The sequence below is a fragment of the Cariama cristata genome, unplaced genomic scaffold (genome assembly GCF_000690535.1).
Source record: "Cariama cristata isolate BGI_N322 unplaced genomic scaffold, ASM69053v1 scaffold23003, whole genome shotgun sequence".
Taxonomy (NCBI): Eukaryota; Metazoa; Chordata; class Aves; order Cariamiformes; family Cariamidae; genus Cariama; species Cariama cristata.
In genome coordinates, this window is record NW_009608185.1 from 7,633 (window position 1) to 31,443 (window position 23,811).

Below are 23,811 nucleotides of genomic sequence, written 5' to 3' on the forward strand. Positions count from 1 at the left end.
AAGAGAGCTGACTATTGTCTAAGAATCTGGAGAACTGCAATGGAAGTTCCTCTCCAACAGTCTGAAAGCAGTTGCAAGGACAGAAAGGCTGTGCCAGCCTGGCCCTACCAAACAGGCACTTCTCCTTCCCAGGCATGCTCTGCAGGGCTCTTACCTCTGTGTTAATCCAAAGCGTGGAGCCCAGGCTGAAGGCATTCTCCTTGCCCTCTTCTCGGACATCCACGTGTTGGTAAATCCCATCGTTCACCTTCCAGGTGACAGTCAGGTGGTTCTCCCCCTTGCTACTTGGCCGAATAATCACATCCCCTTGGTCCATGGTCTCCATCATCTTCTCGGCTTGCTTGAAGCTAATGTTGTGGAATGATGGGTGAGCAATTACTCTCTTGATGTACGCTGCGGCACAAAGCGGAGTGTTTAGGTTTCCAAGAGGAACTACTTTATTGCAACTATACGTCTAACTGTGCTTATTCTCCTGAAGCACCCTGGGAAGGCTGGCATTAGAAGGGAGAGAAAAATTAGAGACTCACTTGTCCGCTGCTGCTTTCTTTTCAGATCTTCTTCCTGTTTGTGATCTGCTGCCTCAGAGTCAAAGTCATAGTAGGTGTCTTTAGGAAGTTTCCACTCATTGTTCTTATCCATAAGGTCTGAGGTCCTGCAGGTCAGGTCGGCACTGAACTTCTCAATGTCAATCTTCATAATCCTGCAGTGAACGGTCATTCCCACCTACAGGAGAGGGGCAAGCAAAGCTGATCAGCAGGTTTGGCTGATAATGCCACCCTCCCCTGCAACACAGAGCAACCCGTGTGGGGTCACACCGCCAATAAGGAGGTACAAAGTACCTCATCTACTTCAGACTGATACAACTTTTAAAAGTGATCCTTCCATATGAACCAAAAATCAACTGATCCCCAAGCCGACTAGAATCAAAACAGATTAAAGGAAAAACAGACAGTTCTCCAGCATGGTATGTGCACCATACCACACAGAAAACTGCATGTCTGGAGGCTGAGGACAATTAAGTTTCCTGTTTTACATATCTTTAACAATGGGAGCATCAAAACTGGACTTCACGATGTGCAAGCAAACAGTTAAGTCTGTTCAGAAACAGTGGAAGACACCCAAAGGACTGCTGTAATAAAATGGAAAACACGAAATATCACCACAAAAACTGCAATGTCTTAGTCCAGTTAACCGTGTTGAAATTAATGACTCTTTAAAGAAATGCTAAGAGACCTCTGAGCTTACAGGATTATCCATCACCTGCATAAACTGTCAGGGTGACCCCAAAAGACAGCAAAGATGTTAAACCTCTATTTTATCATGTGATAAAAATACAAGATTGTTTCTTTCAGAACCCCAATCCCTGTCCTGAGCAAGACCAGTAACTCTGATGACCTCCACAAACGAACTGAGACAGAAGAAAAAGCTATGAGAGAGGCAAAGTGACCCTTGCATATCTAACTGCAGTTCAGTGAACTCTTTAGAAAGCCAGAAACAAAGGGCAGCTCTGCATTAGAATGCCTTCTGGCCTCCTAAACCCAGACTTTAGCCAGACTACAATAAATCCTTCCACACTGCAACATGTTAACTGATTAACATGGTTCCCACCAGCTGCCAAGAGAGATTTGCACTGTGGGAGGAGGACAGTAACCAGAACCTGAACTTGCTGCTGATTTAAAGCCCTTAAATGAAAATAAGGTTTGAAAAGTCATTTAGGGAACAGTGTTATTAACCAAACTCTGAATCTTTGGTATTGGCTCCAGGCTGTTCCAGCTCTTGCTGGATATGTAAAAATCCACTGCTTTCATACCTTCACCCTTTCTTCTGGCCGTTTGACCACCTTATCACTAAGAAATTTTGTTGGGATGAAGCCAGCGACACCATTATCCAGACGTGTCTTCACTCCAATGGCCTGACCTGGGCAGGATCCGCTGTCAAAGTGGTTCCAAACCTTGAGCAAGGCAAAAGTAAAAGTCATTCAGCATGGAAAAAAAAAAATAGTCCTGGCAGCTCACACTCACACACGTCTAAAAGCTATGTCAGCAAACTAGCATAGCCAGCAGAGACATGTGGAAGGGCAGAGGACAGAGGACTTCAATGAATGCTACCCAGTAATGCAACCTTCCTACTTCAGTTCTGCCCAGCTTATGGGGCTTTGCAACCAGGAAGGTCAGAACATTTTTAGACCCTGAACACAAGGCTGCAGCCAGGGCTGGTTTCTAATGAACGCTATAGGGTTTTAAAGTCACGGATTACCAAGGCTGGAATTCAGCAGTGTTTAGAAGAGACCTAAAGTACAGCTGCATTAAGCAGCAGGGAGTCCAGATAAGTTCTTAAAATTGAGAAGGTGGCAGAACAACCTTCTGTGCTCAGTGTCACGGCAGTTTCTCTGCGTAAAACACAATCCTAGACCACAAACAAACCTGCTTTATGTATTTGCAAAGAACTGGTCAGCTTTCATTTCATTTCACTCCTAGCCCAGTTCACTAAAATCCATAATGTAGCCATAAAGAACTTGTCAAATCTATACTGAAACAGTTAGTCAAAAGTGGAACAGATTGTATTTGCAGCCAAAGGACACATTCAGGTTGGGATCCTGGGGCACTGCAGACACAATCTTGGCTCTGATACCTTGTCTCCCAAGAACCCTACCAAACGCTCAAGCCTGACAATAGCCCACTCCCGACAAAGGCAGGCCCGTTAGGAGAAGCAGCCCCACCTCGCTGAGCTCTGGAAAGTTATCCTGCTGACAGAAAGGACACTGCCAAAGGCCAGTTTCATCGTTCCGTATTGCCTGGTCGTAGCTTTCTCCTTGCGGCCGCCTGTGGGCTATCCCAGTCACATTGCAGATGATCATTTTACCTGTGGGGTGATGGGAGAGGAGAAGGAAAGAATGAAAAACTGAAAGTCAACTGCAGGGCTGGGCAGTTTCCTCGATCTAAGGTAGTTGTGCATGAAAGTGTTAGGAGACTACCTAGGCACTTGAAAAGCTGCTTCACATATGTGCAACCATAGCATCGTCCCAACATCATGCTCACCAAGATCCCTCTGCCCCACCTTTAAACATCCTAAGTCAACTTAGAATGGCAGAAACCAGGGATGTAAACAGGGATGTACCTATATAAAAAGTCTCTGGAGTTTCTTTGGTCAGCATATTGAAGACCTCTTCTGTGTTTGGAGAACGGTATGGGGTTCTCAGGTCCTTGTACCTGCAGCTTAGTTCAGCTCGAATGTCATATAAAGTGATATGCTTGTCACCGTAGCCCTGTGTGGTATTCAAAGGTTATAAAGCCATGAGCAGCAGGAAGAAGGCGAGTAGGGAATACAGTATAAGTTATGAAAGAACTCAAGGAACTTATCAAACAACAAATTTAAAAACCAGGAATGCACAGGGTACCATAGAATTCAGTCACAGGATGTTGAGGAGGTTAAAAGTACCAATACATTCAGAAAAAAAGTTAAATTTCGGGGAATACAGCTTAAATGGTCTAATCACTGTCTCCTGTCTCCTTCCCCGCTCTGCCCCAAGTGCACTTTCTGTAGGCATTTAGTACATCCCATTGTCAGACACTGAATGCTCATCATGGCTGTTCATGCATTTTACAACGGCAGCAGCTAAATGATTAGCTCCTAGAAAGAATAAGGGTCACCAGCCATAAAACATAAGAAACTGAGCTGGACAGCAGAGCTTCTCCTCTGTTTCTCAGCACCAGGAACCCACAGCACACCTGTCTTTCCAGTTCTTCAGCAAAGGCATCGAGATCCAGGTCTTTCAGACGCTCAGGGTTTTCTAAGATCTCCTCTAGAGCTCCCGCGGGATTAGCATCCTCTGCCGACTCATCGTATTCCAAGGCATCCACTGCCATTTTTCTTGCCCATTCATAAGTTTCAGGATGGACCCTAGACCCATCTAGGACTTCGATGTAGGAATCGGTACTGAAATAAAACCAAAGCAATGTTCAGATAAGGACTCTGCAGGGTTCCCGAGTCACCTCCTTCAGCTCAATAACAAAGCACGCTGTTGAGCACCACTACTGGCTGCGTGGCTGCTTTGCCACCGCCATCCTGCACGGAACAAACTACTCTAAAAAGGACACAATGAATTCTTCATTGCTAAACCAAGAGAAGCCAAGGCAAGACATGACAAATTCCTGCCTACAGCTCCTGCACTGCAAAGATACAGCCAGGCATTTTGGATGCCAGGTAGATTTGTTCACCCTGTGTACTATAGCTGCTCTATGAGCACACAGCTTTCTACAGTTTCTCTCCTTGTACAAATTACGTGTTGCCAACTGGCAGTGCAGCCATCCGCATCTAGCTGTTTGGATGAGGCTACACTTTGCCCCCTGCATCTCTGGGACTTGTACCCTGCAAGAACCAGGGACTAGCGGAGTTAGATCACTCAGTGTAAGGATTCAGCCAGGCATCCTTTCTCAGACCGCTTTTCAAAGGCAAAAAGGATACCGCACCAGCCCTAGAGAAAGCACTTTTCCAACAAGTGACCCTTCTGTGCAAAGCAATCGGAGATTTAGAAACCAGGTTACTGCTATCCTTCAGACACTCATCTCTTGTTTAGTTACCAGTAACCTAATGCTCTACAAACTTCCCAGTATTGCTACTAGTTTAAGAGGAAGCTAAATGGCCAAGTTACTCCTCAAGTTTGAAACTTCAGAAAAATAAAAGACTCTTGGTAGGACTAGGTGGAAACTAAGCAAAAGTGCACATGGGTTACTAACGGACATGCATGACGACTGTTAGAACAACTGTTTCTAGTTTAGTTCCTCTTGACCACAAAGGGTCTTTCAAACCATAGCAAGTTGTATAATTAATGTTCTGCAGCTCACACTGCTGTGCAAGTTTAGCTGCCCTTAAGAATCAGATTAATAATCAGCAACACCTGAACTTGGCCAGAAGTCAGAGGGGCCACACAGAAACTCTCGGGAACACGGACTCCGTCGCTCATGCTAACTCCATACCCCGTATGACACTGAATGCAACCCAATACCCACCTATCACCCAGTGATGCCGTGTCAATTTTGATGAAGCCAGCACAGTTGATAAACACCTTGGGTCCCATGTGACACATCGTAACCAGCTGGGTCCTGTTCTCCAGACGTGTGTTGTTTTGTTTTAAGATCTGGAGAGAGAGGTAACAGTATAAACCTCGCTATTCAAACACAAGGGTTCTCCAGGAAAAGCAGAGGATTCACACTGGATACTGCAGTCTTCAAAACATCTGACATAATCAAGCCCATCACAACTCATAAAATTGTTGCACCCTGCCTGTGTCTCAATGTTGTATGAAAGGAGATGACTCCACATGGAACAGCTCCAACTCTTAGGAAAAGCGTTGGCTTTTTGCCTTGTGTTTTCTACAGTATGGAGGCGTCTTGATACTGTAACAGTGCATCCGTTCCTGTGGGTTCAGGAGGTAGCTAGGATTGATGGATCTGCTGTATTGCTTGGGTCTATCAAGGACATAAGCCCATGCATAGCTTTGGGGTTCGGCGCAGTGAGATAACACATAACACACACGTCAACGGAGCTGTCGGCTGCATCTGGCACACGGGACCCCGACTCATCTTGTAACAGCACTGCCATCAGGCCAACTCGCACATTATTGGTGATGCGTTCTTTTTGTAGACAGCAACAGAAGCCTCCTTACCTTTAGCAGATGAGTGCCTTTGCGTGGTCCTAGGCCACACACATACTGCAGCAAAGCCTGGCTGTGAGGGTGAGCAATAGCCCGATTGACATCCACTCCCACCTCGTTCACACGGTTTATGAATTCGCAGTAGAGGGCATTCAGCAGTTCCTCCTTCACCACGTGCTCCTGACAGAAAGGAGAGGTGTTAGCCCTCGCATGGAGATGCGTGCAACACTTTGCCATAAGCAAGCTGAGCCAAACACAACACACTCGCTCTCAGGAGCTGTACTGCACCTCAGTTACCCCTGAGAACAGCCTAAAGGCAGGAGGCAGATGAGGTAAAGGAGGCAAAAAAAAAAAAAAGGCGCCGTGTAGCCTGAATATGGCTCAGAATAAGCAGAACTCACACCAGTTCATCTTGGAACACTGTTCTTTGACAGCAAACTGTCCCAGGCCTCCCAGGCCACTTTCTCTCGGAGGGAAGGATCTTCCTTGCCCGAGGATCTCACAAGGAAAACTTACCTGCAGAGGGTGGAGTTTCAGGCAGAGAATATCCTCATCAGAGCTGCAGACCTGGGCAAACTCAATGAGGGGGTCCTGAATGCGACGAGCAAGGGAGACAGCTTGACGCAACAGAGGTGGGTAATCCCGGAACTCACTCTGCAAGAGGCCAGAGAATCAGGGAAAACCCTGATGATGTTTTCACACTTTGTAGCACAACTAGCAAAGACATATCAACAGGGATTGGAACAAGGGAAGCATTTGGTGCTCAGGGCAAAGACAGCTGATGTCAAAGGCTCCCAGGAGCTCTGCTGCAACTAGGAATGAAACAACTTCATTCGCTCAGCTGAGCAAGATTCATTTCAGACTACATCAATATCTACTTTGTACATCTGCTGGTGCTGATCTCTTCAGGGAAGCCTAAATAAGATGTTTAGCCTTGATCCAAAGATCATCACTGTCTAGATGGATCACATGAGACAGATGATGCAAGTCAGGGCCAGCACAACAAATAGAGGATGAGACAGCACGAATGAGTGACAGACTAAGGGACAGCTGGAATAACAGAAGGTTCACCTCAGACTTCTTGCTGTTCATGTAGAGGATGGCCAGTTCGTTGTCCACCAGCTCCACTCCGATAGAGGACAGCTGCTGCCCTTGATCCAGCTCATGAACAATTCTCTTTACATCCTCCATCAGCATCTGAGCATCCCTAGGGAGAGACAGCCAAGGGGATTGAGGGGAGAGTGCAAGGCTGGGTCCTGGAATCACTTAGGGAGATAGCCCCCAAGGGTTACCTCACACCACAAACAGTGAAACGTGGACAGGCGTGAGGAAAGGACTGCAAAGAGACTGCGAAGTGGAAGGTGGAAGGAACACAAAGACTGACCTGTTCTCGCCTGCAATTGTCACCACGTGAGGCTTCTTGTTCAGGAGGAATTTTTTCAAAGTTTCAATATCCTGTGCCTGGAAAGGAAACCGAGACAGGTCAGAGTAGAAAAGCTAGAGGGTTTCTGTACTGAGCTAGCTACTAGTCCTGGGTTCCTATTTCACAGGGCAAATCCTCCCCCAGTGCCATCCTGATTTGCCACCATCACATGAACATGGCTAAATGTCTTTTCTACGGGCCAGCCATGCAGCTCCTGACCACTGTAAGGACAAACAGGAAAGCTCTGCAGAGGAAAGACTGATGGCATCACACTCCGGTGTTACAGGAAATCAGCGCAAGCAGGGAATGGAAGTCAAAAGCCTGCCTCAAGCTCCAGCAGGTCCCACAGCCTCTCGCTAGTATAATGTGATCAGGAGAAGGAGAGAAAAATTCAGTAGCTGCGACCACAGAAGCTCACAAACTCTCAATCAGCAGAACTCAGAAATGGCAAGGTCCTGCCACTCCCCATAAGAGGAGCAGAAGAGATGAATTGAATTTAACTGGAAGCAACTGTTCTGCCAGCATAATTACAGGGTGGGAAAAAGGCAATATCCCTGCATGCAAGAGTGACAAGGTCTGAGCTGTTTTCAGATTGACTATTCCTCTCCAGCCCACGGTGGATTGCCTGGAACCAAAGCAACATGCAAACATTCGTCTTGACAATAGCTGCACCAAGGCTCACCTTCTTTTCCCTCTCTTCCTCACGCCAGGCATTCCTCCTCTTTGTGAAATGCGGCAATCGGAGGAAGTCTGTAACCTCACCCTCTCCGTTAACAAGGGCGCAAAACACAGGGTGGTCCCTGCAAAACAGAGATCACTCAGACATGGAAGATTGCTAAAGCTGTACATGGATCAAGAAGCAATTCCTTCCCCCCTACCTGGCTGAGGAAAACGCAATGCCTAGCACCCGAATGCCCTTCCCTTGGTTTTCATCCATGAAATCATCATCTTCCTCCACTTGCTGATCAGGACGGTATGAAGCTACTTTTAGCCAGTTGTACAGTTTCCGGCTGCAAGCCTGGTAGAACAGAGAAGGGGAGAGAGGAGTGAGAAAATCCACTGCAGGTGCTTTGGCACAGCCCTTCTCCGGAGGAAAGGCCGTGGACTGCTCAAGGCAGCAAGACAGTATACTCTGCCAGGACTGGGACCAGCTCTCCAGGACCACGGAGCTCATATTCCCTCCCACTGAGATATCTGCTTTTCTCTCCATCCTTGGGAAAGAAACAGACTCAGACCCCTGCCTGCCTCGTCCTCCTTCCTAAGAGCCTGTGTATGGTCTGTTAACAGCTATCCTCAGCACACTGCAGGACCGTTAGCATTTGTAACCCCAGCTCTGACTCAAACCCATCTGTCTCCCGTCTCACCTTGAGGACATACTCCTTGGCCTCTACCAACAGCTTGTTCTTCAACTCTTTAGCCATCTGCACATAGAGGAACTGGTTGAGGGACCGCTCAATGGCCATCGTACGCTGCCGATTCCACTCTTGCACCTGGTGGCTGAACTCATCCCGATAATAGAACTGTTTGATTTCCTCAAAGTACGTCTGGTCGCTACCATAACTGCAAGAAATGAGAGGAGGAGATACAGAAGGGCTCCAAACACCTGCACTGACACCACCACTGGCAGATTCCTGCACAGAGACGTAGTAACAGGACCTCAGATTCAGGCAGCTGCCTGGAAGATTTAGAAAAGAGCCAATCCTCCCATCAAACACCCCTTTAGCCACAAAAGCTATGCTGCTAGGCAGATCGCAGCTGAATGCCATGCTGGCAGCACAAAGAGGCCTGATCAGGGCAACACGGGGCAGCTCACAACCACTCCAGCACACCCACATTGCACAGTGTGGCTACTCAGATGTGCAGGGAAGGAACCAAGGAGCACACAGCGAGGGTGGCTGGGAAACAAGCATCAGCTTTCACAAAAATCCTAAAGGCTTCAGAGTTTGCCTTCAAATGAATAGATGGTTGGCTGCTAAAGCACTAAGATGAAGAAAAAAAGCAAGACTCTGAGGTGCTGCTTGACTTTAAGGTGCAGGAAATCACCAGGCCATGACTTCCAGGAGCAGTCTGGGTTACAGAGAAGCTCTTAACAGCACGGCAGTACTGGATGAACGAGCTCTGCCAAGGCATGGATGTCACGGCCAGTGAGGACTCACCCTTCCACTCCTTTCATGTCAATGCTGATATCTATAGTGAGCAGTGCCTCCTCCTCTGCCAGGCTCATTTTCAAGAACTGGTCATCTCGCAGCTCCTTCACAGGCTTGTTCTTCAAGTATTTAAAGGAATAGGCATAGTGGGCTTCATCAATATCCTGGGAGAGAGGAGAGACAGTCAGTATGCATGCAGGCATTCATGAAGAACGATCCTTCTGTATACCATAGCAGACAATGTTTTTTATTCAATACCCCCTCACCCCTATGCCTGCCAGTCTGCATTTCCTTCCCCAGCAGGACACAGTGGAATTCATTCCCAGTCCCAGAGAAAGAGACTGTTCCAATAATTGAAGGCACCATCTCAACAGCAAGAATTAGATCTGATGAAACACTGAGACTAAATATGCAGCATGCTGCTGAGCTGGCCTCTGCAACAGCCCAGCTCACATGCTGCTCTGAGATTTATTCAGTTGCCACTGACATGAGAGAAGTTTTCAGATGCAAAAACGAGGATTTGTATGCTATTTAGATTCTTCCCTGAATTGACTCACAGAGTCAGAGCTCCCTTCCTTACCTTCTTCCCCTTTTTGGTTGGTGAAATGTTGATTTTAGCTCTTTCTTGGAAAGTCTGTCTCAGGACCTGTCTGACCAAAGGCTCTCTGGCTATCTGCAAAGCCACCATGTATCGGGCTCCTTCCAGCACAGCTTCAGGGCTTGGGAATTGACTAAAAGCAAAAAGGCAACATGAAGGCTTGGGACTTGAGAATGTCCCCAGATTCCCTCCCTTGTGTCACATCCGCAGAACCCCCATGAAGATCTCCCAACACTGACCTACACACATAATCCTTGGCCAGCTCCAGGGGCTCTGCAGGGAACTGCTCTGTCTCGTGACGCTGGTAACTGTCTCGGAGATTCTCCCCAAACTGCTCAGGTGTCAGACCAAACTTCTTAGCCAGGCCATCTGGTAAAAACAACAAAACCAAAACCAATGAGGACAAGGGTACTGTAGCTTATATTGAGCAAAACTATCAGTCCTCCTTCTACAGGTAAGCAACATCACCCAGAAGAGCATGAGGGCTAGGCCACTGCAAGCTCAGCATGACAGAGTACAGCCCTTACCCAGCCCAGCTGTTTGACAGATGGTGTACATATCCCGACGGGAAGCCTGCTTCAGCTCAGGTCCTTTCTGCTCATCATCTTCTGCATCCTCCCCTTCACCTATGGGAAGGATATGTTTAGCAAGGCCTCTTTACAGAGGCATCCAGACAGCTGCAGTGTGTCAGAAGCACAACAAAGAGATTAAACACAACCTACATTGTGCAACAGAGTCCCTAAATTCCACAAACACATAATTTCAAAGGTCACAGTAGCCTTAAAATTAAAGTGCTATCTTCTCTTCAATTTCACTCTTTTGCAGTTTTAATAGCAGTATCTCTGGGTTGCACATTAAAACACACATCAAGGTGGCTGATTCTTGCTTGGAGGGGTGGTATTCAGTCCATCGAAAAGCACCACCTTGTGTGGCAAACGTTAAAAATTTTGAGATGCCTGGAAGACCTGGGACTACCTTGAGGTACAAGTGAACACCACATATGCTCTGTGCAAACACATGGGCTTTTAAACAAACTTTCTTACTATTCTTTTGAACCAGGATTTTCAACCAGCCCACAATTAGGAGACTATAAAATCTGGGGACAAACCTTCTTCCTCTTCACCATCCTCTCGGATACGCTTTTGCTTCTTTCGAGCAGCCTTGGCAGCATTCTGCATCTTGGGGATGTCTCGCCCATAGTACAGCAGGAAGTGATTATACACGTCCTTCAGCTCGTCCATGGACTGCACGTCCTTCAACCTACGGCATGCAAAGCCAGCATGTTACACCCTGCTTGCAGCTGAGCCGTAGTCAGAGCACTCAGGAAACCTGCTCTGGTACAAGTCAGGCAGAAGGAGCACTTGGGCTCATCTTCCAAAAGAGTTTTAAATACTTCTTGTTACCACTTTTGTGGGGAGGCTAAAGTCAATGCACTGCAGTGGCCAGAAAGCCTGTGCTATTTGGGCAAGTTAATGCATATTTTAAGTCATTTTGGAATTAATATAAGAAAGTCATGGCACCATACCTCTCCATGTCAGTAGTATCCAAGGCCCTTATTCCATCAGCCAAGGGTTTGTCTGGGTCAGCGGAGATTTGTTCGTACTGATAGGCCTGCATCTTCTCAAACAGACGTGTCAGGTTCTGCTTGCGGATCTTCAGCTGGGTCCACTAACATGAGAAAAAAGACTTCCACTGAAATGCACCGTCGCAGTGTGTCACATCTGTCTCCTCCCTTCCCAAACAGGGGCTCCCAGGATCTTGGGATATTTGTCATATAAAAATAATCATCAAAATCTTCATTTACAGCCAAGCCCAGATGTTAAACACATAGCAGGTGTCATCTCAGAGAGAGTATATTAACAGAAAAAAAAAAAAAAAATCAAGGTTTGGATCTACCTGATAGTAGAGAAGGAACCTGCACTCCTTGCAAGAAAGGTCACTACACAAAAGAAGCTCGGTGAAGGGGAAGGACTCTTAAATCCTCTTTTGTCAGATAACCCTCTACCACCACATAATAGCAAACTTGCAAAAAATCGTGGGTGAAAAAGCACACAAGGTCTCCACAGCCAAAACAAAATCTGCTGAAAATATCAGGCTATGTGGGAAGACATGTTAAATGTGGATGGGATAACAAGCAGTGAAAACACTCCTCACCTTTTCATCCCACTGCCAGACCCTCCACAGGTCATTGATGTGCAGCTCTGGCTCCACATACTCCTTTCTGTAGAAGGCGATGAATGGGACCTGGGTCAGAAATGAGACTCATCACCACCATGCAGGAGACCAGGCTGTTCCTGGCAGCCAGGAGTCCTGGCACCCAGCTCCTGTTCCATGTGGGAGAACAAGCTAATGGGGCAGCAGTGTGGGAGATGTACCAAGCCCTGATGCCCCAGCTCTTCCACCAAAGAATACACCACATAGACCAAAAGTTTCTGCAACATCAGGCAACACCTCAGAGAATAGGTTGAATGGACCAAGCAATGTTCAAGAGACTCTGAAATTCCACCTCATTTAGCATCAACTTCTCCAGGATCAGGGAAATAAGATGACAGCAGCCACATCAAACAGATCTCAAAAACCTGCGTTGCCACAGCTCTCATAAGATGAGCTGCACTTTCCAATGAAGCACCGTTTCCTCACAGGAGAGGCAACCAGGTATGGTATCTCAGTCCCTTCTAGTTTGCTGCCCTAAATGCTTCCAGAAGCCCCTCAGGACAGCTAGTCCTGTCTGGATAGGGAGACAGCAACTCAGACCTTATCTTGACAATGAAGCAGAGCTGTGAATTACCTCAAAATGTTGATTTCTCATGAAATTCAGAGCTTCTTTAATCTTCTGGATGGTGCTGGGCCCCTTGCGGCTGAAGCTGCTGCTGGGTTGTCCACGGTCAAGGTAGTCAGAACTTTCCTAAAAAGGAGAAACACATTGTGTTGATTGTATTCCTGAGCTGACCCCCTAAAAAGACTGGCCCAGGCTGAGGCTAGAAAAAGTTGGTCATTTTGTCAGCTGGGAATGCAAGCTTAGGTACACGCTCTGATTTTAGACCACAGAAAAGTATCCTAGCCCTGACTGGTCTAAAAGGAAAATGGAGAGGCAGAACCTGGCCAAGGTAACTGATGGTTAAAAGCAGATCATGGCTAATACTAGTTTAGCCCTAAGTGCACAGTGGCTCAGAGATCTTTCGATCATTCTTGACAGTTATTCTGGCAACTTCTCTGTGTTCCTTTTTGACATTTTACAGATGCAGAAATGAACATACGTGCACATTAAATGACCTGCTCAAAACCAGAAAGAAAGGTGTACTGGGCACCACATGCCTCTCAGCAGAGTCCTGGAACAATGTCTCCAGGCTAGAAATCTGGAACACTTTGAAGTTCTCTTATGACAGAAGTCCCAGGCATAGTCTTTTACCTGCAAGGAGATGGTGGGTGTTGCAAACGCATTCCTGTAAATCCAGTCAGCTTCTTCCTCCAGCTCATCATCTTCAGCACTCTTCACTGGGATGGATCGCAACTGTGAAAAGACAACAGAATGAGCAGAAGCATGTGCAACACCAGGGCTTGCACTACCGTGTTTTCAAGAAGCCTGGAAATTATTGTTTTGAGCTGCAGGTTGCTTATGTGGTCTCAGTACCTCCCACACCCACAGAGCTTTGCTGAGGATAGGACTTCAATGTCTGCATCAGCTTTACACTAGGTAAAGGCACCTAACAATTCTGTCAAAGGCTTGTGGAAAGGCCTGCAATGGTGTGAAATCTTCTGTGACAATCAAGTCAGGGTAACCCTGCTTCCTACCAGACTCCCAAATCCTCTGCAGTTACATTTTCTGTTCCAATCTATCTGTGCCTGTTCTAGCCTTGTTACCACTTTTCTTGCTGCAGCCATAGAATAACAGAATGTAAAGTAGCTCCAAACTGTCTCTGGGCATTTAGTCTCAGCCACTTCTCTTTCAGGGGGCCTGCTCTAATCATCACTGACATCCATGAAGATGACAAAATGCCTGCACAGGCCACATATGGCCAGGAGACATTAGAAACTGCATTCCCTTGCGCTGTGTACGCTGGCGTGGGAAAAAAGGTCCTTCTGAAAAGCTGGCAGCCTCAGACATCCCATTTAACAAAGGAGGGTAACCAGCCTCTGCACAGAATTACATTAACATACACTAAAGGCAGATCGACTGCTCAGTGAAAATCTGAACACAGGCTAAAATTAAGACAAAAATATACTAGAATGATTCCTAGCAGCACAAACAGGACTCTGTATGGAGAGCAGTACAAGTCCCAGTCACCTGGATCAAAGTGGGTTACAGAAACACCTTGTACAGAACCATCACGTGTTGGCTGGCATACGAGTAGGCTAGAAACCCTAGCAAACCTTCTCTGGCACTACCTCTTGCTATCCAGCGGTACAACTCAAGGGATTCCTAACAGCATCCAGCATAAAGGACATCTCAGCAGAGCACAAGCCCTGCACCACTCCCAGGAGGGCAGCACTGGCACCCAGCGGCCAAAGACAAACCATCACCAGCGCCAAAACCGGGCTTACACGGCCAGAACACTTCACAATGTCACCGTTATGTTTGAATGCAGAGTTACAGCCTATACATTTGACAGGTGGCATCTTCAAAGAGGGGAAAAAGAGATGCCAGATCCAGCCAGTGAGAAAGCTGGTCTGCAGGTCCCAGGCCTGCTGTACTTGGTGGGAGCTGAAATGCTTTCGGCCTGCACACCGGCACCCCCTTCCCTCACCTGGAACCTCTCGGGCATGTCTGTCATGCGGATCTCGTTGTCCTGGTCCGTTAGGTGACTGCTCTCCAGTTCACTGGGCTCGTACATCTCAAAGATGCTACGCCGACTAACACGCTTCTTGGCAGTCTTTTTGGGTCGTACACGGGTCTCCCCTTCGGTTTCTTCATCCTCATACTCATATTCCTCCTCCATCTCCTCATCGTACTCATTGTACTTCTCAAACTCATCATAGTCAAAGTCCACACCAAAGATTTCCTGGGCTTCCTGCAAAGCACTGAAAGACGAAAACTATTGTTCAGCCCCACAATGCAGCTCACACAACGTCTTTCTAGCCACACAGAGGAGGCCAGAGCACCTAAATCTAAGCTTTAGTTTTACACCTAGGCTAAAAAATACAACTCTTTGTGCCGTACATGCAAATACTTCTCTTAAGGGATTGGGTTCGGTATCCCTGTAAAAAATCCAGGGGAGAAAGGAAGGAGTCAGACATTTAAGAAATCACAGACTAAAAGTTCCACATTTAAATTTACCAGGTTCCTTTGGGGAAAGAGACCAGTGGTATCCAAACCACAAGCTGAATCACTCTGCAGTTGCAAGAAACAAGCAAGCGGAGCACTGTTTTCGAGGCTCCAGGCCAATTTCCAATCAATACTTACGCATCTGTGTATCCAGGGAGCTTCTTTCGCCATTTTGGCTTCTTCAGAGGTTGTCCATCGTCATCCACAATGAAGTCATCAATGTCTGGACATCAACAAGCAATTTACTGGTCAGTACACTTGCATATTCAACTGGTACCTCTGACAAAGCTCAGCTCAACCAGTGCAACTATGAGCTTCTACCACAGACTTAGGCTGCTGCTAGCTGTCAGTCTGCCCAGCTACCCACAGCATCTCCTATACCAACCTCAGACATTCCAGGAGTCTGAACCACAATAACAAGCTACAACAAACTGCCAAACACAGGCAAAGCCACCTGGCAACTATCTGCAGCTGAAAATGCAGTCAGAAAAGTCTTGCTCCTTTGGGTACTAGACAGAAAGAATTCTTGAAACTCTTCCAGTATGATCCTAGCAGCGGTGCCGGGCTGATGCTGAAGAGGAGAAGCAGGGCAGGCATGCACTCTGCTACTAGGTACTAAACGGTGCCCTGACTTTGAAGCATTTCCATTTCGGAGGCAGCTTAGAGGAGACATTCCACACCTCAGCACATGTAGTGTGCTTCTGGACAAAGCGGTTTAGACAGACAAACTAAACCTGCCACCCAGAAATGTTCAATTCTAAAGATTGTACTAATCAGACTAACAAGAGCTTTACCGTGACAGCTCCAGCCTTTAGTTACTTCTAGCTCACAGAAAGTCTTAACTTCATTCCTGTGCTTTAATCCTAGGACAAACTTTGGATGTAAATGACCATCCATACTCACCAGATTCATCTTCCTCCTCCTCCTCCTCTTCTTCTGGTGGAGCAACAGGAGCTTCAACAGCTTCCCCTCCTTCCTCGCCTTCACCATCCTGAAAGATTTCTTCAGCAATGGCTTCCTTCTCATGTTCTTCCTTTCCATAGTCTTCCTCCTCGTCATCCTCATCATCGGACATTTTTCGCACACGCCTGAATTTTTGCTGCAAGCAAAACAGCTTGTCAGTGCACATAATTCCGGCTGCAGACACTCAAGCTCAGCGTGGTCTCTGCCAGGCCAGGACTGCAGTTCGTCTGCAGGCACCTGGGAGGGAGCAGGATGGAGCCCAGCATGGCACAGGCACACAGGGGAGAAGAGCCACTCGCTCAGGAGCTGCACTGCAGGTGCTCGCAGGGCACAGCATGTACATAACATAACTGCCTGCCAAGGACTGCGCTGCTTCCAGGGCCCTGTGTCGCTTGCACGCTGTCACCACCAGCGTTAGCCTGGCTCGATGTGCCTCCAGCGAGTGTTAGGGAAGGAGTTTTAGAGCCCATAATAGCCTGTGCTGACTTTAAGGTTAGCACCATGCAGGAGAAAGTTATTGGAAGATGGGCTCCTCTGAGACTGTCTTGCAGAGGTGGGAAGGGAGGAGTACAGCAGACTTTAGAAACCTGAAGAAAGTGTTTTGCAAACTCTAGGAGGCCAGTTCCCAGTTGCCTGGGCAGGGAGAGATCCTGCTTCCTTCAAGCACTCAGTTTTCCCTTTCGAAGAGGGCAGGAGCAGATGGGAGGTGCCACTGGCTCACTCCAGCCAGGAGCCCACCCTCCTCCATGCTAAGACACACCACACCATTAACAGTAGCATGGGAACACAACTCACTCTTTTGACTTTAACGCCCAAGTTCTCTTCAATGAGGTCAAAATCATCATCTTCCAGACGGTCGTCAAAAGCTACGAGAAGAAAGCAGAAATGAGTTACACTCTCTCTTACTAATCTGGGAACGGACCAACCAGTGAGAAGGGTATAGCTTACCCAGCCCATGCAGACACCCAGGGCAGAAGGGGAGCTCTGCTCTCTGGCAGGGCAGTGCGAGAGCTTTATGCTGTGGCCTGCTATGAACAATCATCATAAAACTTACTGCGCTTTCTCTTTTTGTGGCCAACATCGTCCTCAGAGTCTCCAGAGTCACTGGCTTCTTCCTCCTCTTCCTCTTCCTCATCGTCATCATCATTAATGAATCCTTTCAGGTTCCCCTGCTCATCTTGATCATCGAGATTCTCCTCCTCTTCTTCCTCATCTGGGACGGAAAGCAGCAAGTGTTAGACATTTGCCTGTTGGTTATCTGCTGAGACCCCTTCTCGGCTCTGTGCAAGCAGCATCTTCCATCACACCATCCATAGAGAGAATTTTAACTGAACACTTTTACTGCCACAGAACCCAGCCAGCTGCTTGTGCCAGAACCCCACTTCTTGTCTTGTGGTCTCACGCTCTCTCTGCAGATGGAACAGGTGGATTGGTCACACTGGGAGAATTCCTCTGCTTTTACTGTTTACTATCAACTTGTGTGACTGCAAGTCCCATGGGGGTGAAGCAGTATATTTTCTATTGCCAAATATAAAAGCCACCTAGGCATTTTGAGGAAGGGAAGCACTTAAACAGCTGAGATTACGGACTACAGATGGCCATGCTATTATAGCACAGTTATTGCTCCATCTGCAGAGTCACGGCATGTAAAACAGAGCAGCGAGACACACAGACAATTCGGCAAACTCAGAACAGATAGGCAGACTCACCATCCTCATCTTCCTCTACAAACTTCTTGGTTACTCTGGGCATAACCTCCCCATCCTGGTTGTACTCCTCCTCAGACTCCTCTGCTTCACTTTCTACAAAGTCAGACATGGCTGCAGCGTCTCACACACAGCTCCACAGGAACTGGAGAAAGAGGAAACATCCATTGAATCAGCTGAGCGAGCAAAACACAAGCACTTCCCCCTACTGGGTTTTGGAGAGAAGACAGCTAAGGCAAGAGGGTTTCAAATCATCTACCAAGGCCCTGAATTACCCAGTGTCCATCTTGCCTGGACATCCCTGTCACCAGAGATTAGGCAAGCGAAGCCAGCAGCCAAGTGCCGCTAGCTCCTGTCAACCTGTGTCTCAGCGAGCAGGACAGGACCTGTCACAGCAGCATTCATCACGCAGCCAAAGTCCTTCATCCCCTCCATACCCTCCCACGCGGCCAGGAAAGCAACCCCACGCTGCCACCGACACCGCACGGCGTTAGGCACACAGTCCAACCAATTAGGATCTTAATAGGATTAATCCTCACTCAGTTAATGAAGCCAGAGCGACCCTGGAAAGGGCCTTGACTGAATCGCAATTGCAGGTTGTTAGCAAGGCTCCGCGGAGCCCCACGGAGCAAACAGGAGGGGGGCCTGGGGGGGCTGCAGGGTCAGGGCTGGGGGCTGCCAGCTGCCCAACTCCACCGCCCCACACAGACGGAGCCGTGGCTGGGATGTTCCAGGCCAGGGGCCTCTCTCCAGAGATTAGCAAGTAACAAGAGACTACAGAAACAGGGTGTTTTCTATATCCAGAACCGTCTGTTTGATGTTTTTCCCCAACTGGCGTTTCTGGAAGTGGTGTAAATCAAGCTTTGGCACAAAGGAAAGTCTGTGTCCATAAAGACAGGGCTCAAGTTCTGTCTCTCTGAGCCTTCCACTTCTTGTGGTTACAGAACTTGCTGTCAATTTTTAAGTTTTCAGAGGACTTTTTTTCAGTTCCTTTTTACATACACCAAAACAAGAGAAGCATACAAAAGTCAGCTATAAGAAAAAATAAATCAATTCCTCAAATGGCTGTGAAGATGAAAACACCAGCCCAGGAAGAAGTACCAGCCTTTGGGAAGGTAAGAAAACAAGCTCACAGGAGGTGTCAGATCTAAAGCCAAAACCTCCAAATTACATCTGATGTAATTTAACACACACTCAAAAAAAAAAAAGAGAAAGAGAAAAAGACGAGGAAAGAATTCCATACACCAGGGAACGATACCTAGACAAACATGCTTCCAAATATTCCCATAATCATTTCCCCACTACAAACAAACAGCTGAAGGAATTTGGTCCCATATGGGACAACCTGATCGAGGCTTTGCCATGACACTTCTTGTATGTGGGACTTCTTATTCTGCCCCGAGATCCACACATCTGGTGCACAAACACAACTTAGAGAAAACCACGGACTTCTTTCCCAGTTAAAGAAAAAAAAAAAGTGCATGGCCAATCTTGGATAATCTTTTAAGTCTTAAAATAATAATAGCTCCAAAGGAATGTGTCGGCCGTATCTCATTAAAGAAAAACCCACAAAAAAGACAAGGGAAAGACCTCTGCCAGGTTTCAGACACAACCAGATAGCGGCTCATACTCCTTGGCTGCGGATTACACGGCTGTGGCCAACATCTATCCAGGGTGCTCCCGACCGGCAGGAATTGCAGCGGGCCAAGGCTACTGCTCTGCACCCAGACAGGACACGGCTGCTCTGGCGTGGTGTGTAGGTACAGGGTCATCCCCGTCCTCGAGAGGACACTGTAGATGTCACACACACGTATTTAAGCATCTGTCTCAGAAATAATGCTTCAGAGGGTGGGCCAGATGCTAGTTAAATACGTGTTCCTGAAGCAAAGGCCACTGATGAATTGTGTAACTACATACAGTAGAGGAACTGGAATGGTTTTATTTACCAGCCTGTGCCTGAGTTTTATGTCAACTTCACACTTTCTCACCAATTCTTCTTCTACATGTATCCATCAGGGTATATTAACATACATTAAAAACATAGATAAAACTGCAGGCTAAGTGGCTTTTCCTAGACAATTCCTGAGTCTAACCACCTCATTTCCCTCCTGTCCATGACCAACACACAAATCCAGCACAAAAGAAAACCCCTCATAGCACCATACATAATTTTACTATTCTCTGCCAGTGAAGCGTTTCACTCGCAATTCCAACTTTCTTCCTCATCACTTGTTCTACCATTTCCTGGCAATTTCAATTCATCTCAAATCAAATTTGTCTGGACACAGGGAACAGCTAGGACTTAGGAAACCCATCTCATTTAACGATCCAGGCGAGCAGGTTCCACACAAACCAACCACCCACAAAACCGGGTGCTTTCAGCTCCACCTCAGGACAGCAGGGATGCCACTTAGCACGGCAAACAGAAAGAAGGATAGCTATTACCAAAGAAATGTTGAATCAGATATGGACCAAAGGTGCCTCTCCCACCCTCCGCACCAGAGAGGCCTTCATTTGAAATAAAACAGGACAGGGAGGCAGGCAGAGATGGCAGTCAGTGCGGGCAGGGGTGCAGAGGCAGAGCTCCGACCAGCACCGCTGCCCGGTGGGAGCCCCCCGTGCGGTGGGTGACACCGGGAGAGCCCCGCTCTAGCAGCACCACTTGCCTGGCCCTGCGACGGGTTTAAAGACTCCAGACTGAGAAGCATTGGGCCAGCGCAGCTGTATCACGCTATGGGCCCTCCCTTGGAGCAGCACAACAGCATCCCTGCTCCTGTGACACTCCCAGGAGAGGGTCAGAGATTGCTGCAGCATGGGACCAAGTACTAAATTGCACTACAGCACCAAAAAGGCAGGGAGACCGTGCCTAATCCTGCACGCTTACCTGTACACGAGCAGACAGGCTCCTATAGGTGACAGATAAAGAGAGATATATATATATCTCTTTACCCCAAAGATATCCTACAGCCACTAGACACTGACCAAGATGGACCAAAGACAACAGCAATGCAGCCAGCAGCGCTGCGACAGCACCACAGCGGAGGCGAGGGAAGCGCGGGTGCCTCCAGGTCGAGCATGGCCTCTCCTGCTCGGCAGTGATGCCAGAGCAGCTCAGGGCCGAGCAACTACATGACCTCTGCTTTCAACCGGGGCCGTCTGCACTTTGCTCAGCTCAAGGGCACAATGGCAATTGTCCAGAGTCCACAAGCTCCTTCTAACTGGGATGACCCTGAGCAGACAGCTCTCTTTGCTGTCAATACTGGACCAGGCTGGACATCGGCTGCAGGCACTGTGGCCTGCCTCCCTGGTTAGGCGAGGCAGCGCCTTTAGTGATGGACCTGAGAATTTTGGAAACCAGACATTCAAATACCTGTAAAGCCTTGGCCAAGCATCCAGATACCTGCTGGCTGCTTAGGACTACAAAACATCGCAGGGCTGGAGGCAGATGCAGCTTTGTACATCATACACTAGCAAAATTTAATTCGTTAGATTTAGAAATGGAGATACACTGTGAATACCTGCAAAATATCAGAATATATTATGGGAAAAACTCCTGCACCTTGCCAGGCACAGCGGTACCCTGGCCAGGCAGGGACACAACCGCGTGCAGGATGGCAGTGCCCCACAGGAGCTTCACAGCCTGAGCAGCTGTGGGGTGAGAGAAACCAGAAGCATCTCCAGCTTTCTGGGCAGAGGGATGCCAACTAAGGTTTGAGACCTCAGCGGTGCTCACAGAATAACCAACGAGTGTCCTCACAGTGAGATACATTTATTAGGAAACCAGAAGCATCTCCAGCTCTCTGGGCAGAGGGATGCCAACTAAGGCTTGAGACCTCAGCGGTGCTCACAGAATAATCAACGAGCGTCCTCACAGTGAGATACATTTATTATTCAAGAAACCAGAAGCATCTCCAGCTTTCTGGGCAGAGGGATGCCAACTAAGGTTTGAGACCTCAGCGGTGCTCACAGAATAACCAACGAGTGTCCTCACAGTGAGATACATTTATTATTCAGCAATCAACCTCAGGATATCAGTGTCAACACACAAAACAGCAAAAAAAAGTGTCAATCTAGGCTTTACTACAGCATGGGTGCCGAAGAGAAGCAAGTCCTTGACTTCTCCCCATCCTTCATTGGAGAAACTACATCAACGCTAATACTGGTTTTGTATGGGAGAGGGTTTGCATAGGGATTGTTTTAACGTCTGCTATTTCATAGTTCAACTCACAATCTGCTTAAGATCACGCAGGTCCATGGAACCACATTGCCAAAGCCACCACTGAACAGTTTTGCTCAGTTCTCATGTCTACATTTCAAAGAGAAAAGTTAAATTGGAGAGGATTCAGAAAGCTCTGTGAGAATAAGAAGGCTGGGAAACTTGACTCAATTAAAACGCAGAGCCTAAGGAAGCCAAATCTATTCATTTTGTCAATTAAATGCTCATGAAACTAATTTTAGCATGGCCCAAGTATGTCCACAGGAGTAAAAGACTGTGACAACAAATGGCTCATTAGGAAAAACCCAAACGCACTGCAAAGGTAACACCATTGTTCCATCCCCTGAAGCTCTCATAATGAAATCAATTTTGGTTTTCTTAAAACAAAAAAAAAAGCCACAGTTGAGCCAGAACGTGTGGATTTAACACTAATCAATAAGCAATGATCTTCAGGTTGCATCCCACCACAGACTTCAGACAAGCTCATACTGGCATCTTTTAATTTGAAGCTTATGAGCCTAAAACATCCCCATGAAGCACTGTAAGGCACCCACACCACAACAAACTACCCTCACGGGCACGTCCTCGGTGCCGAGCTCTCCCTCAGAGCCACTCCTTGGTACGGCCAGGGACTTCTGTAGTGCCAATCTCCACCGGGGCCTGCCCGCCCTGAAAGGACATCAGCAACATACAGTTTTGTATTTAGCTTTTAGAGCTGTTTCATGAATTTCTGAAGTTGGGACCTAAACCAGACATTCCCACCCTCCTCAGTGGTGGATGTGCAAAGCAGCACAAGGGTGAAACAACAACCGGAGACCAATGATGCTGCCACATGGAAAGTCCAGCCAGCCCAGCCACTGCAGCTCAGGAACTTCCCATACCTGCATCGTTAGTTTTAATGCTCCCCGTTGGTCCCACCGCCCCCGATGCTACCGGGCGGCGGCACATCCTCTGGCAGAGTGCCACAGTTTAATAGCATGTTGTGTGAAAAAGCACTTCCGCCTGTTTATTTTAGACCTGCTGCATCATAATTTCCTGTAAGAAACAGAAAATTGATGTTCCCTCCTCGCTTTCTCTGACCTGCCCATGACTTCACGCACCTACGATGTATCTCCTGTCAGCAAGCTTCTCCCCTAAGGTGAGGAAACGAAGGCTTTGCTTGCCCAGAAACCTGCTCATCCGCGCCGCGCTCCTGCCCCTACCTTTTCCAGTGCTCCCCTTTTGAGACGGGCTAACCAGAACTGCCAGCGATAGCCAGGGCACAAACTGCCAACGATTTATGCAGCGGTGTAAACATGTTTTCTACTTTGTTCTCTGCTCCTTTAAATTAATTCCAAAACATCCCTTCTAGGCTACGGGGCGTCGAAGTGATGTTTTAAAAGAAACAATTGCTGAGACACCAACAGCTCTTTCCTGAAGAGCAAAAGCTGATGCAGAGTCGATTCCTGTGGTGTTTGTTACCTTCATTCCACCCGTTGCCATTGTATCTTGTTTACCACAGCAACACTCAGTATTATCTGGTCTCTGCAACTCCCCACAGTCAGGTTTAGCTATCCTAAATAATTTAGGATTACGTTTTCCTTCTCCACGTCACCGTATTCAGAAAAAAATAAAAGCAGCAGAGATGACTGTGAAACTCCACAATAACCTCACTCCACTACGAGCCCCAATCGTCCATCCCTACCTTTTTTTGCCACCCTTTAGACAGTTATTAACCCCCAAAAGGGTTTCCCCAGGTTGCTGCCCCTCGGCTTTTCACGGAGGACCCTGTCAGACGTTTGCCCAACCAAAGGCAGTGCTCTGGGAGTCACACCTGCGGAGGGGGGGCCATCTGGACCACCG

General features: G+C 47.6%; 1 protein-coding gene across 1 annotated transcript in view; it reads right to left on the bottom strand.

Moving 5' to 3' along the window:
- The window catches only part of SUPT6H (suppressor of Ty 6 homolog (S. cerevisiae)), a 22,100-nt gene extending 4,235 nt beyond the window's left edge, over positions 1-17,865 (bottom strand). The window contains 29 exon segments of the mRNA XM_009697041.1: positions 155-393; positions 528-723; positions 1,811-1,951; positions 2,720-2,862; positions 3,118-3,265; positions 3,729-3,936; positions 5,010-5,137; positions 5,666-5,833; positions 6,170-6,307; positions 6,725-6,860; positions 7,038-7,114; positions 7,759-7,876; positions 7,955-8,094; positions 8,441-8,636; positions 9,233-9,387; positions 9,804-9,954; positions 10,061-10,190; positions 10,349-10,447; positions 10,930-11,081; positions 11,347-11,489; positions 11,976-12,065; positions 12,610-12,726; positions 13,231-13,332; positions 14,567-14,840; positions 15,223-15,307; positions 15,988-16,183; positions 16,843-16,913; positions 17,102-17,260; positions 17,757-17,865. Coding sequence (XP_009695343.1) covers positions 155-393; positions 528-723; positions 1,811-1,951; positions 2,720-2,862; positions 3,118-3,265; positions 3,729-3,936; positions 5,010-5,137; positions 5,666-5,833; positions 6,170-6,307; positions 6,725-6,860; positions 7,038-7,114; positions 7,759-7,876; positions 7,955-8,094; positions 8,441-8,636; positions 9,233-9,387; positions 9,804-9,954; positions 10,061-10,190; positions 10,349-10,447; positions 10,930-11,081; positions 11,347-11,489; positions 11,976-12,065; positions 12,610-12,726; positions 13,231-13,332; positions 14,567-14,840; positions 15,223-15,307; positions 15,988-16,183; positions 16,843-16,913; positions 17,102-17,260; positions 17,757-17,865 — 4,209 coding nt within the window.
- Positions 17,866-23,811: the final 5,946 nt, after the last annotated feature.